The following is a 15,166-nucleotide window of genomic DNA, read 5'->3' on the forward strand; positions in this document are numbered from 1 at the left end:
TACATTTCCATAAGAATATAAGAAGGTACAAGATTTGGACTCAACGGGTTAGTAATAAAGTGAATTTACAATACTTGGGCTCAAAAATGGTAGCTTTGTTAGCTTGGTGATAACAATACATCATTGAGTGGATAGGTCTTCTAAGTCTCTCACCTTACAGTGTGTCACCGAGTAGAGTGACATTTATCCGTGAGACTTACGAAAAGCAATTAATTGGCTGCCAGTCTTAAGCCGTGATTTTTTATACTCAATTTTTCCTAAAGATAACTTATGGTTATCCCTTTACTTTCTTCCTCCCTTGAAAACGTTATCTATCCTTATATAAAACTTCCTGGCCTAGTGTAACAACCTCTTGACCTTACTTTTTACTTGTGTGTTGGAAGCTGATCACAAAAACATACAAAGTTCTCTATGATGAAACCATACATCCCATTCCATATGGATTCATTCAAGGTTGCTTTGTTACAAAGTCTTTTAAGAATCACATACTTATCCCTCCTTTAAAAGAATTTTCACGACAAAATCTAAGCGTGCCATACTTATGTGTGGCCCTTAGCTATGCATGTATGTATATGGGGATGTTTTCCCATTTTTCTAGAAAGAATTACACACATTTCTAACCTACACTACCACATCATTTTCATTCTTTCTCTTTGTAGGTCAAAGAGTAAAAAGAGGTGCAAGTCTCGAGAGATGTAATCTCTCTCTCTCTCTCTCTCTCTCTCTCTCTCTCTCTCTCTCTCTCTCTCTCTCTCTCTCTCTCTCAGTGAGTGAGAAATAAGATTTTCTCCAAAATTTTTCTTTTAAGAAAAATGAGAAACTGTCTCTCTTTACTTAGGAAACGAGCCTAACGTGACATGATGCATAGTGAGGTGTTTGTCTTCTTCAAGTTTTCTTTTGAATTTGCTATGCATCTAGCTACTAAATATCAAAGACTAGATCGCTCATCAAGAACGATGAATGGGGAAAAATTGTAGGATTTGAAGATGACTTATCGGATGTGGCATTATTTGCCATAGAATGGTTCAAAAATGGATTAGAGTGATAAATCGACTTCCAATCCACAAATTTTTTTCCCAAAGCATAATTTGAACAAGATTCCATCTATCTTATGACAAAAGGCCATAATGATCGAATGACAAGGCTATTGTTGGCCGATAATGTAAGAAGGTATGATAGAGTACATGAGAAACTACCTAGATTGTAAAGTTCATAGCCTAAACCTTTATGCAACTCTACACCATACAATGGAAGTGCCAAATTATGGGAGATACATGTATGACTATCTAATTGTAGGTAAGGTCACCCTAGTCCATCATATGACTAAAAAAGAATTATAGTGATTGAAGCTTAGAGTAGTAAGGTTATCAATAACCAGCTCTAGTGAGTGGGAGTGGATTAGACCCTAAGATATGTGTGCGTGTGTGTGAGAGAGAAGAAAAAAACTCCTCAATAGGTGCCCAAGGGAGCTTTACAAGAAATCCTACCAAAGGTGCAATACCATCACCTAATATACAAAAAAAGCTACAACCAAATCAACAAAAGTACCAAAGTGCATGCAGACCATTGAGAGTAAAGTGTAGCTCAAAACGACAATGACAAGCTCTTTAAGCACACAAAGTTTGGGTAGTCAAATAGAAATTGGAAGCTCAAGGCTAATAAGAATGACTAACAAAGCTTTGTATCCCAAAGATCACTAAGATCATTGCGAAGCTAAGTACTCTACAAGGGCACAAAGTTTCAAGGGAAGTCCAACCTGCAACTAAATGAACCATGGATCCCAAAGAACATGAAGCTTACATTCCATGGAAATGGGTACCATCGAAGTACCAAAATAGGGCCAACATATGTAGAGAAGTGTAAAGCCAAGCTAGAGGACCACAAGAAAAAAGAAGCATGAATTTTCAAATTAAGAGAGGATAAGCCATTGAGAACCCATTCTACTAACTTTGATACCTCATGTTGGAATTTCAACCCCAAAAGCAGCAAAAACCATCAACCACTACAATCAAGCAAAAACCTTGGAATCTTCAAGTAACACTACACAACCTCAAATGCTTAAGTGCAATTAGTCAATGCTGCATTCCTAAAAGTGGACCGTCTGAGAGTGAAAGGTGGTAGAGATTAACCAAAATATGTTAATCTCGTGAATCCTAGCTTCATGTTTATTGAAGTAGTACTTTGTGCATATGACTGTGCAACATCTTCTTCTATTGTTTGCTTTTAGGGTGTATTCCCATGAGCTGGGTGAGCGGTGCCTAATTATGCTGCTTATGCCTAGGATAGGTAATGTAAGAAATGATGCCGAGATAAGGACCTCAACAACTCTAGATGCTATTCTCTATTGCCATGGCATTCTTTCACGACATCCTCAAGGTAGTGTGCATATAAATTCTTACATGATTCAAGGCTTACATTAGGTACTCTTGGTGGTTTTTACTCCTGCATTTGCACAACATTATTAATGTCCATAAGTCCATCCAAACTCAAGAGGGGAGAGAAGAGCTCTCCAAAGTTAAAATCCCATCAAGATGCACAACAAAATCTAAGTCCAAGAAAAAAATGCAAGGAAAACTATATATTTCCATAGGATAAAGCAAAAAAGTTCAACTTTGGAATGAAGTGTCAAAGTGGGAATAGAGGGACCAAAAATCAATTTTTCTAAACCAAGGAGCGAGAAAGGGAAAAGGATCAAAACTTGGCAAAAAACACTCGAAGTTCCTAGATTCAAACTATTGATCTACTTATATAGGTCCATTTGGAGTGCATAGGAACATGAGATGCTCATGATCACTTTTGACATCCTATCGTCTAGTGACAATCCTTTCTCACTTCTTTATATATGACAAGTTTAGCATCTTAGGATTGAAGTGAGACTTGGATTTTTGGTGGTGGTTTATGCTTGCCTCTTATCTTTGTCATTCTATGCCCTTGTAGAAATCATGGTGAGCAATGGTGGGGGAGCAAGGAGGGGCAAGGATGATAACACTCTAGGTGAGGTAGTGGTGTAAATTTCATTGAGGCGTCCATACCTCTAAGAACTCCAACATACGAGCTGTATGTGGAGCAAGCTAATAACACTTGATACAAAGATGAAGATGAGTTGAATCAACATATTGTGATGATTATCAAACGATTCTTCTTGGATGAGGAAGGAGAAGAAATGTTACCACTTGTGCCAGCAATGCAATTTTGAGCTTTACATGGGGCAAGTCCTAAAGCATCACACGTGGATGGTGGGATTTGACCTCATGACCACTACACTTGTGCACACGTTTTGTTAAGCAAGGAAAATGGTAGCTTTATATTGCGTAGTTTTGGCCCTCCACGATCCTAGTTCACACCACGTTCTTACAACGAGTTCACATCCACTTCACAACACCATAATATACACATAGCATACAAAGTTCACAACCTTGTTCACTTAGTTTACATCAACGGTTGTGATCTTCGCCAACACGCGACGCGGATTTTCAATCATAGATCCGATGTCACCAACTTTAAAATTTCTCCGCCCAGGCCCCACAGTTCAAAATTCGTTCCAAATATTTGGGAGCCTAAAAGATTAGCTGCAGAATGAGAGACGGATCACTGTGATGCCTGCGAGGATGAGCGGAGAATTGTTTGCAGAAGGCTCTCTTTCAGGCGCGTTCAAAACCTCTTACTCCTCGTTACTACCATCAACCTCATCATGCAAGAGTACATCCTCCTCAGGATACCTCTCCAAGAAAACGGCAAATCCTACTTTGGCAGTAGCCTCTAATCAGCCTGCAACTTCCTCGAAATTACGCTTTGCCTTCTCTGCAGCTTCGCGTACACCAGAAAAGAGCAGCAATCTTCAAAGCATTGTCTTGGATTTTGATCGCCAGGTGCCAATAGAAAGGGCTTCCACACCACCCAGTTCTTGGTATACCCATCCTGATCTTCTAGCTCATGAAATGGAGACCATCTTCTGGCGCAGCTGGCAAGTTGTAGGTATCTCCAATTGCTCGCCCTACTTCAGTAAAGCCATTTGCTTCTTCTTGCTTGCTCATGAATTTGTTATTGAACTATGATCCAAACAAACTTGCAAGAAGAAATTATGAACCTCCGCTTGCTTTGCATATGCTTAAGGGCGGCAGGCTTGACGAACCCACCATGAATTTATAAAGAACAACTCCTGAACTTTGGGTTCAACTGTGCGCTCAAGTCTTTGAATGTGACCTTTGCTCCACATAGGAAAAGAGCATGTGGGTCCTTGGTTGCATAAAACCAGAAAGACCTGTGCCTTTCAGTCTTCGTAGATCGGAATACTACTGTGGCATAAGATGTGAGCTAAAGATGATAATCCGTAATTCCCCGTTTGGGCACGTAGTAAAATTAAGGTGGTTTGTTTGTCAATTTCCAAGGTTTTGTCTAATGCTTGTGTATTACTTCGTTCAATGTGTGATCTTTGTAGATTCATATTTTAGTCTATAGCTTATTTGGGAATTATGAATTTTGTCTCATGTTAGTGTTGTATGAGTTTGAAGCCTTATACAAAATATTATTCAAGTAAGCTTCTCATATATTTTGCTGCTTCATTTTCTTTGTAACATTGTTTTGCTCTGGTCTTTAAAAAAATAGAGACAGCTTCAGACTTCAAACAGGGGCTCTTATTCTCAAGTCTTTTGCCAGAGAGAGAGAGAGAGAGAGAGAGAGAGAGAGAGAGAGAGAGAGAGAGAGAGAGAGAGAGAGAGAGAGAGAGAGAGAGAGAGAATGAAATGAAATGAAATGAAATGAAGTGTTATTTTAACGTCTTCAAAAGGCCAAAGTGACCTATGAGACCAGAAAGTTACAATGTGGTGGATTTGATACAAAGTCAAAGTAACAAAATGACAAAATGACAACGAGAGAGAGAGAGAGAGAGAGAGAGAGAGAGAGAGAGAGAGAAGAAGAAGAAGAAGAAGATTGTTTTAACGTCGTAGGAAACTATCCCAAGAGACCTTAGAGATCTATCCAACGAGGAGAGTTGAACTCAAGACCTCTTATTCAAGAGGGAAATGGCATAACCAATCTACCACACTTGGGTGATAGAAAGGTTATACCATTTTCCTCTTTTTATTAGCGCGCGTGCGCGTACACACACATCCGAGAAGAAGATTGTTTTAACGTCGTACGAAACTATTCCAAGAGACCTTAGAGATCTATCCAACGAGGAGAGTTGAACTCAAGACCTATTATTCAAGAGGGAAATGGCGTAACCAATCTACCATACTTGGGTGATATGTATATATACATGTATATATACGTATATATACATGTGTATATACGTGTATATATACATGTGTATATATATATATATATATATATATATATATATATACATATAGAATAAAATTATTTTCTCCACTAACTCCTAGTGACATAAGCACTTATGTCATCCATAATGCCACGGCTGTGTCAGCACATAGTGAATGGAAAAAAACGTGAGCATAATGAGTGCATAAGAAGATTCTATTTTAGTGGAATACACATGAGCACAAGTGAATGGAAAAAAGCGTGAGCATAATGAGTGCATAAGATGATTCTATTTTAGTGGAATACACATGTTCACTCTAGTGGAATACACATGCTCACTTTTACTTCAGTGGAATACACATGTTCACTCTAGAAAAGAACGCGCACAATATAAAACTTGTAGAGGAACCCACGCAATCTCCTATAAAAGCGAGAGATCCCTTCATTGTAAATTATCTCAAGTGAAAGCTAGTCTTATGCTGTAATTCCTATAGCGATCCTCTGCACACCTTATTCACACTTTGTATGTTAAATACATCTTAATATATTCCTTCCGCTTGCAATCTATCGTGTGTGTGTCTTTTGGTATCAGAGCCTAGTTAAACTCTTGATTAAACTATTATTAAGTTCATTGAAGGTTATCTTTGGTAACTACCAAAAAGGTCAAGCAAAGCCTTTTTCCCTTTTCACAACGTCTGCTAAAGAATCAACTGCTGTTTCCAAAATCGTGTTGTGAGGTAAGGTCGCGTGGCCCGAAACGGTCGCCGCAGGCATTTGAGAGTAAGCCATAGGCAAAAATCCTCGATAAACTCCTGCAGAAATTTCCGTAGAAATTCCTACCGTTTCAGGTAAACTTCAATGGCATTCTTCAATAGATCTTTGTCAAAAGTGACCAAGTCTTTTGCACACCTCTCTATGGCAGTAGAAGAAGCCGAACCTTCTACTCAATGGCAAATCCCAGAGCTTAAACCCAATCAAGTATATAAACATAAAAATTTATTTAAGCTTAGAGCCTCCACTGTCTATTTAGATAATTAGGTTAGTTGCATCTATTCCCTCAAACAATCAAATGCATTTTATTAAGCTTACTAAGATACTCCAACATGATAAAGCAGAAGCCCTAAAAAAGGGTTATCACTTTGTCTGTCTTGGCTGTGTACAAGTAGATGTAAATCCTCTTTTTAGAGTAGGCCCATCTGTATCATGTTTAGTTATGATTTTAGATACCAGACACAAAAATTTGCAGGATCAATTCTTGGAGGAATTGAAAGCAACCTTGTAGACGGACTTGTCTATTTGTAAGTTCGTCCAAACTATACTGTGTCCCTAGACGACCCTTATTTTGGCAAAGCCCTAACTCTTGCAATAAAAATTGTTGGCTGTGATCTAAAACATCTAACTCCTAATGTAGAAATTGCCTTCTCTGTTTTAGGGAGAGCAATTAACTTTGGGTTACCAGCAATATATGAAGGTAAACTAACAGCAAGTGAGAAACAAAATCACAAAGGGCAAAACATCGTTAGATGCGTAGAAAAAAAGAAAAAATGTTCATTCAAGCATTCAAAGAAAGGAAAGAAGGAGAAGAATTTTAGAAAGAAATCCAAGCACAGGTTTTTCAGAAAACGTAAGTCCACATTCTCAAAGAATGACAATAAATGTTTTATTTGTGGCAAACAAGGTCGTTGGGCTTCAGAATGTACAAAGAAGAAAAAATCAGTAGCATTCAAGAATATTATTCTTGAAGATGGATATAGCTACTGCGAGCTATCTTCCTCAGATATCTCTGATTTCCAGTGCAGTATTGCTCAACTTAAAAGCAAAATGTCTTCAACAGAAGAAAGCAGTTACGACTCCGACTCAAGATTACCCTATTGCAATGAATGTCATGAGCTTAGAAGACTTCATGCCTACTCCCTTCAACCCGCAACAATGGAAAAAGTTTTCCAAAGGAAAACAACAATTTCAACCTAATGACTCTGCTTAAGGCAATTCGGATTCTTCTTTTGAATCTGATAAACCAGGTAAAAAGACCTTTTCTCAACAAAACTCTAAAGAAGCATCTACTTATCAGAAGCAGCCCAGAAATGCTCTACGCACAGCTGACAAATCTAAAGCACGAGCTTTAGAACGAATGGTCATTCCAAGCCTTGGCCACTAAAATGAAACTAAAACAAATCAAAGCAAGTTAGCCTCTCTTTGATCACAACTTTATGAGCAATCTAGTCTCAGGCAAAATCAAAGCTAGACCTCTCCACGAGTTGCCACCAGGAAGAACACCCTCCAATTTCTCTAGTCTTGATGAAGAAGCTTCTGATTTTCCTCGAGATATTCCATCAACATCTCGTCATCAATAGGATCACTCTTATGAAGAATTTCGTCAAAAAGAGCAGGAATTGCGCCAACGAGAGCTCATGTTAGAAAAGCAGTAGGCTCTCCTTCGATGGGAAGCTGATCTACCTACACACGAAACCACTTTTCTTTCTCGGGGGGGTGAGACTTCTTAGTTCTCTCGAAATTCTCAACCTTAGCCAACTCTACCTGCTCCAATTCCATGGGATATCTTGCTGCCAAAAGAACAACTAGTTGAGCCAACTTCAAAAGGTAATCAACTATCTGAAGAAGATATTAAAAATCTTAAAAAGTTGATAATCCTATTCAAGCAACCGAAGCCTCAGCTAGAGGAAACAAAGGAGCCTACAGAAATGAATATGGCCAACGAAACACAAATCATCAATGATAATAATGTGGCCATCCCATTGTTGGATTATCAATCAAGCCAAAAGATTTTCAAGCAATTGCTCTGGATGCTTTAGTCGATACTGGTGCAGGAGGAAGCTTTGAAAAAAAAGCTTTATTCCCGTCAACAATGATCAAACAATATTCAGAAGCCAGGCAAGTAAAATATGGTAACGGCTCCAAGGCAACAATCAGGGAATATGTCTATGCATGGATAGAACTAGGTAATGCCAAATTACCTATCAGACTATCTTTACATAGTACAAACATGTGCTATGATTTAGTAATTGGATTCGACCTAGTGTCAAAACTAGCCCCTAGCACATTCACAGAAACCAGCTTTCATTTCTCTTATTTGGGCAAAAGATATACTACTCCAATTAAGTAGAGAGCCAGCTGTGCTATAAATATTTGTTTAGTTTCCCTCAACTATTGTAATAGCAAATTTAAAGAATGGTTCCAAAAAGAAAAAGAAAAATATAAAACCCAAAGAGAAGAAATAAAAGAGAAAATCAGAGAACCTCCGACAATCCATTAGCTTTTTGGGATGAAGAGAAGTACATGATCACTCTCCCTACTATCCCTGAAGTTAATCCAACCAAAGCTTCACACTCAGGAATGTCAATTTTAGATAATGAGCTTTGCCGAAGAGAAATAGAAGAACTACTGCATAAAGGTATAATCCAACCATCCAACTCAAATGGGGCCTGTAGAGCCTTCTACATCAACAATCACAACGAACAGAAGAGAGGGAAAAAGAGGTTAGTAATTGATTATAAACCCCTGAACAAATTCTTGGTTTCAAAGAAATTTCCTATCCCTCTTCGGAAAGACTTAATCAGAAGAATAAATGGCGGGAAAGTCTTCTTCAAATTTGATCTTAAAAGCTGATTATGACAATTTAAGGTGCATCCCAAAGATAGGTACAAAACAGCTTTTGTGGTGTCCCAAGGAATGTATGAATGGATATCTATGCCTATGGGATTAGCAAATGCCCCTTCAGAGTGCCAACTCAGGGTTGAAATGATATTTGGCCCTATTAATAAATTTTGTTTAGTATATGTTAGGTGCAGCAGAACGATTGTTTGCGCTTTGCTCAAGATGAGTGCTCCGAACTGTGCTCAAGGTTCCTTTTAGTTCTTATGGAAGGGACAGCCTTCCGTTCTTAATGGAAAGTGCTATGATCACAAACAAAGTGAATGGACACTGTGCGTGCAATTGTATGAAACTGAGAGATAGAGAGAGAAGAGAGATACGACACCAGAGACGTAAAACCCTCCTCCGAAGGCCCCACTCTCGTCGGCGAGAGTGGTCTACTTATTGATTGCACAAAGTGGTACAATGATGATGCAATGGACTGATGCAATCTGGGACTATGCCGGTGACGACGACGGTGATGACGACGACGACTTTAGGGCTGAAATTTGTGGTCTTCTATTTGCTGAATTTCGGGACTGTTTCGGTGGCTGAAAATGACTGTTTTGGCTGTGTTTTTATGGCTGAAAATGAGATTCTTCTGCAACCAACTAGGGCTGATTCTGCTGCTGTCCCATAGGGCTGAAAACACTGCCTTTCTGATGCGGCAATGGCTGAAAACCACTAACGCTGGGCTGCCTTGTATCCTTAGCCAAAAACGCTGGGCTTGATGGGATCCAAAAACGCTGATGGGTTGAGATTGGAAACGATAGCAATTTGAGGTGCTGGCGATGAGAGGAATCTGCAAACGCTAGGAAATGCTGGTGATGATGGCGATCAAGGCAATGCTGAAAAGGCCAGAATGGGGGGTACTGTTGAGGTTGTCCAATCCAAAAACGCTAGGCTATGGGGGAGCTTGGCGCTTGAGGGTTCTTGTTGAGAAGAATGCCTGTTGAGCATGTGCTCCTGCTACCTCTTCTGCCAGAAAGTGCTAACTTGGGTTTGCTTATATATTAACTTAGCAAAATTGCCTTACCTACTTTTGTTGGAAAGTCACTTAAAAATAATAAGTGAAAAATAACCAAAATTAGGGAAAATAGGCTAAATGCACTTGAAAATTCCCCTGACTGAATCTGATGGATTCTGATGGGAATTCTGACGATCATGCTGTGTGCAACCAGAGGATATACATCTACACTCAGTGACTGGGCATGCACGGTCTACGAATAGACTCACAAAAGTACCAGATCACTTCTAATCTAGATTGACTGGACTGATTGAACCCTGTTATGCTGTAGCTTGTCCACGGACACATAGGGTTGGGATGTGTCACGTGACATCCCCTCCTTTTCAAAGTGAGGTACTGGTACCAAACTGTATGGCGTCGAGGGAGATCGTCAATAGCATCCGGAATCCTGAAAGGGACTCTTCGCCGGCCCACTCTGATGTGTGGGTCGTGCGATACTTGAACTTCATAAAGGTCTGCAACGCTTGCTTCTTTGGGCCGCGCTGAAAGTGACACAAAGTCCTTTGTGGCTCCTTCCTTGCTTCAACTTCTTCTAGAGACCTGCTTCTTTCGTCTTCAAGAATTTCCATGGCTGAAAATTCCCGAAACCATTTCCAACACAAAAACATGAACATACCCATTTCATGTAAAGTGAGTGGAAAAAATCTTGTCTTCTCTAAAGACTGTGTATGCAATGTAGATGAACATAGAGACAGAGTGACAACCCGTTCATCAAACACATGCAAACAATGAGATTGAATCTTTCTCTTATGATCTAGAGCAATCAACGGTGGCAATTCACAACGGAAATGCCCATGCTTGGTGCTCATACGTTCATGTGCTCGTGCGAAAACTGTGTCATGCCAAGGAAGAGACATGGAATGTGACTTCCTTGAATGCATACGTTTCAGCTTTTTATGAAAAATCCGCATACATTCATGCTCATCCATGAGAGAAACGTGCTCAACATACAATATGTCATGCTTAGGAAAAGGGATCACATAAAGATGCTGACTAAAATACAGGGAACGATCACGAATGAAACATTCGAACAATGCGTGCGTATCAATCATGCGAACACATAATACTTCCTGTGAGGGTTCTTTGGACCTAGGCTCGAGAGCCAATATCGGTTCTTCCTGAATGATCGAATCGTCATGTGGGGGTTCTTTGGACCTCGACTCGAAAGCCAAGATCGGTTCTTCGTGATTGATCGAATCTACAACGAGGTTAGCTTCACTAGAAAAAGCATCCACTAACACATCATCCTTGTGAACAATCACATCATCTTCATGCAAATCATCATGCTTGTGAGAAATCACATCTTGATCATGCAAATCATCATGCTCATCATCATCATTCAAATCATCATGCTTATCTTTGTCATCCAAATCATCATGCTTCACACAATCATGCAAATCTTGTGTGTCATGCTTTGGAGAAGAAGAGACTGACAGAGTCTTCCTTTCCTGATTCTGTTGAATCTGTGCTTGCATTTGAGAAAAGAGTCGCAACAGCTCTTGCATTCTTGCTTTGGTCTCGCGGTCATATTCTGCTTGTCTTGCTTTGGCTTCCAAGCGTGCTTGCTCGCTCTCACGTGCTATGGCTGCCATTCTTTCTTGGTAGTTACGCTCGATGGCTGCCATCTTTTCTTCTTGGTCACGCTCTATTTCTGCTTTTCTTTTTGCATCTCTTGCTTTGTCTTCTAACTTCTTGTCCATCATCCTCTTGTCGAAAGCCTCCATAGGAGTTAGTGCAATCCTTGTCGTAGATGGGGAAGGGTCTGAAAAACCTCCTGGTGGGGAAAATTCTTCTTCGCCTCTCTCATGCTCATCACCTCCAAGCGAAGTATCCATTCCGCTTCGAGTGATGACCATTCTGCAATCGTGGGTTCTTGTGAGTTCTTAAGTTCACGAGGAACGTGGGTTCTTGAGGGTCTTGGGTTCTTGGGTTCTTGGGTTCTTGAGGTTTTCTTTCGCTTGCAAATCGCGTTGGAGAAGGATCTTCTCTTCACCCGAGTTCTACTCCTTTCTGCGGGCGCACCCCTTGGCGACCTTGCGCTCACACCAAGGTTGCTTTTTCCCACCTCACGTCGATTGGCCGGCCGCTAAGTGCACGGTCCGCTCTCAATGAGTGAAAAGAGACACAAGGGGAGGCTGGACAAGCCCTTCTTTCTTGGGATTCCTGTCACTCTTCAACAAACACGATCAGGAATCGACACGCCCAAGCGAACTTGGGTTCGTGCGACCTCAACAAGCAAAAAAATTCTTGTGGTTCTTGTGGTTCTTTCCTTGAGTGATACAAAACACTGCCAAAGCTCTGATACCAATGTTAGGTGCAACGGAATGATTGTTTGCGCTTTGCTCAAGATGAGTGCTCCGAACTGTGCTCAAGGTTCCTTTTAGTTCTTATGGAAGGGAGAGCCTTCTGTTCTTAATGGAAAGTGCTATGATCACAAACAAAGTGAATGGACACTGTGCGTGCAATTGTATGAGATTGAGAGATAGAGAGAGAAGAGAGATACGACACCAGAGACGTTGTAAAACCCTCTTCCGAAGGCCCCACTCTCGTCGGCGAGAGTGGTCTACTTATTGATTGTACAAAGTGGTACAATGACGATGCAATGGACTGATGTAATCTGGGACTATGCCAGTGACGACGACGGTGATGACGACGACGACTTTAGGGCTGAAATCTGTGGTCTTCTATCTGCTGAAGTTTGGGATTGTTTCGGTGGCTGAAAATGACTGTTTTGGCTGTGTTTTTATGGCTGAAAATGAGATTCTTCTGCAACCAACTAGGGCTGATTCTGCTGCTGTCCCATAGGGCTGAAAACGCTGCCTTTCTGATGCGGCAATGGCTGAAAACCACTAACGCTGGGCTGCCTTGTATCCTTAGCCAAAAATGCTGGGCTTGATGGGATCCAAAAACGCTGATGGGCTGAGATTGGAAACGCTAGCAATTTGAGGTGCTGGCGATGAGAGGAATCTGCAAACGCTAGGAAATGTTGGTGATGATGGCGATCAAGGCAATGCTGAAAACGCCAGAATGGGGGGTACTGCTGAGGTTGTCCAATCCAAAAACGCTAGGCTATGGGGGAGCTTGGCGCTTGAGGGTTCTTGCTGAGAAGAATGCCTGTTGAGCATGTGCTCTTGCTGCCTCTTCTGCCAGAAAGTGCTAACTTGGGTTTGCTTATATATTAACTTAGTAAAATTGCCCTACCTACTTTTGTTGGAAAGTCACTTAAAAATAATAAGTGAAAATAACCAAAATTAGGGAAAATAGACTAAATGCACTTGAAAATTCCCCTGACTGAATCTGATGGGAATTCTGATGATCATGCTGTGTGCAACCAGAGGATATACATCTACACTCAGTGACGGGGCATGCACGGTCTACGAATAGACTCACAAAAGTGCCAGATCACTTCTAATCTAGACTGACTGGACTGACTGAACCCTGTTATGCTGTAGCTTGTCCACGAACACATAGGGTTGGGATGTGTCACGTGACAGTATATTTGGATGACATCCTTATATACTCGAAAAACATGGCAGAACACATAGAACATCTAGGGGAATTCTATGAGCTGTTGAGAAAAACAGGTCTCGTTTTATCTTACACGAAGTGCAGATTTGCTTAAGAAGAAGTAGACTTTTTAAGCATTTCCATCTGTAATGGATGTATAAAATTACAGGAGCATGTATTAGCTAAAATCGCTAATACTCCAAATCAACTGAAAAATATCACCGAGCTCCAACAATTTCTTGGATGCCTAAATTGGATCAACTGGAATATCTCTTACCTAGCCACCTTCACAAAGAAAATTAGGGTGCTTTTGCCAAAATGACCTATGAGACCAAATTGATACAATCCTTGGGATCTAATCCAATGTCTGGGTACAAAAATAAAATGAAGTAAAGTGAAAGACTAAAACTAAAACTAAAAGACTCAAATCGTCAGCCTGATAATCATCATCCATGCTGGAGGATGCCCGACATCGGGCGTTGTTCGAGAAAGTATTGCATCGGTCGTTGAAGAGCTTTGTCAATGTCCGCCTCTGTAAATAATCGTACTGGGCGTCTCCCATGTCGTGCTAGAATAGTCCTGATTCTCCGGTGGAGCCTCCGTCGATGTCGTGGTCATCCCCGTAGATGTGGGCGTCTAGCTCTCCCAAGCTCAATGGCTCTGTCCACTTATATACCTCTGGTAGAAGTGGGCTTTGAAGTCTACTGCGAAGCATGCTCATCCAGTTGCTGAGTCCTTGCTCTAAAGAAGTCAGTGATCTCCCTCTGTGAATGTCTCCCACTACCTGGTCTCCCCAAAAGACTTTTCGTGTGTCTATGTAGCTCTAGCAAAAACAACCCGAGGCATCTCTGATCCTGATATCTCATGACTCTAGCCAACGATCCAAAGCCCTCTCTGAATAGATAGTGAAAGCGGCCTCGTATCTCGTAGCATACCGGACAATGACAAATATGATGTAACTCTATCTCTGGCTCTATATGACATAACTGGCATGTCTTGGCTTCTGCTCGTACTCCTTAATTTGCCAGTCTCAATCTCTAGCTGTCGATGATGTGCGGATCTGACCAATAGCACATCGTATCCCATAGGATAAATGAGTATCCATATATGCTGGTTTGATCACATATCCATCCTCTGTTAGTTGGAGGAGATGCTCTCTATAGAAAGCCATCTTTGTGCCCAACTCTTGTACCGGTTGTATCCATGTCACATGTGCTTTTGGTATCTAGTTGAATCAAATCTTGACGTATAAGTCTAGTGGTCTTAGAAAGGGAGGGCGCATCCAAGGAGTATTGGAATGGAGGCAGTCTATCTATGCTGAAGCTGTGTGACTGAAACCATGTCGTATGCCCATACCAACATGCTGTGTCCCCTTGTAGCGCTAGCTGTCGGGATGACTCAAGTGCTATCCGAGCATATTTGTCTCTAGGAAGGTCCCATAAATTATGCATGAAGGAGACTGATTTAGTAAGGGCCTCAATTACGAGAGGATGGGCAGCTAGCTCAGCCCGAATAATCTCATGTGGCACTGAGGCCTTAGCCCGAATCATCCGAGAGATCATAGAGACTAGAGGCCTCTCCATACATCTCCATCCATCAGTGCTACCAGATCTGCCCTGGTGGTCCTATTAACGTCTTCAAAAGGCCAAAATGACCTATGAGACCACAAAGTTACAACCTGTTGTATCTGATACAATGTCTGAGTACCAAAATAAAGGGAAC

The 15,166-nt window shown here is 41.0% G+C and overlaps 1 protein-coding gene across 2 annotated transcripts in view; it reads left to right on the top strand.

The window, feature by feature from the left end:
- Positions 1-3,539: 3,539 nt before the first annotated feature.
- Positions 3,540-15,166, top strand: part of LOC147427052 (choline monooxygenase, putative (CMO-like)) — a 100,574-nt gene continuing 88,947 nt past the window's right edge. The window contains exon 1 of one of the 2 annotated variants that reach the window (XM_086499264.1): positions 3,540-3,975. In XM_086499264.1, the coding sequence (XP_086355390.1) occupies positions 3,597-3,975 (379 nt within the window). In that variant the 5' untranslated portion in view covers positions 3,540-3,596. The remainder of the gene's footprint in view (positions 3,976-15,166) is intronic. The other variant, XM_086499263.1, reaches the window with a different exon arrangement.

This window comes from Adiantum capillus-veneris, chromosome 24 (assembly GCF_014529385.1).
Source record: "Adiantum capillus-veneris isolate H3 chromosome 24, ASM1452938v2, whole genome shotgun sequence".
NCBI classification, from domain to species: Eukaryota; Viridiplantae; Streptophyta; class Polypodiopsida; order Polypodiales; family Pteridaceae; genus Adiantum; species Adiantum capillus-veneris.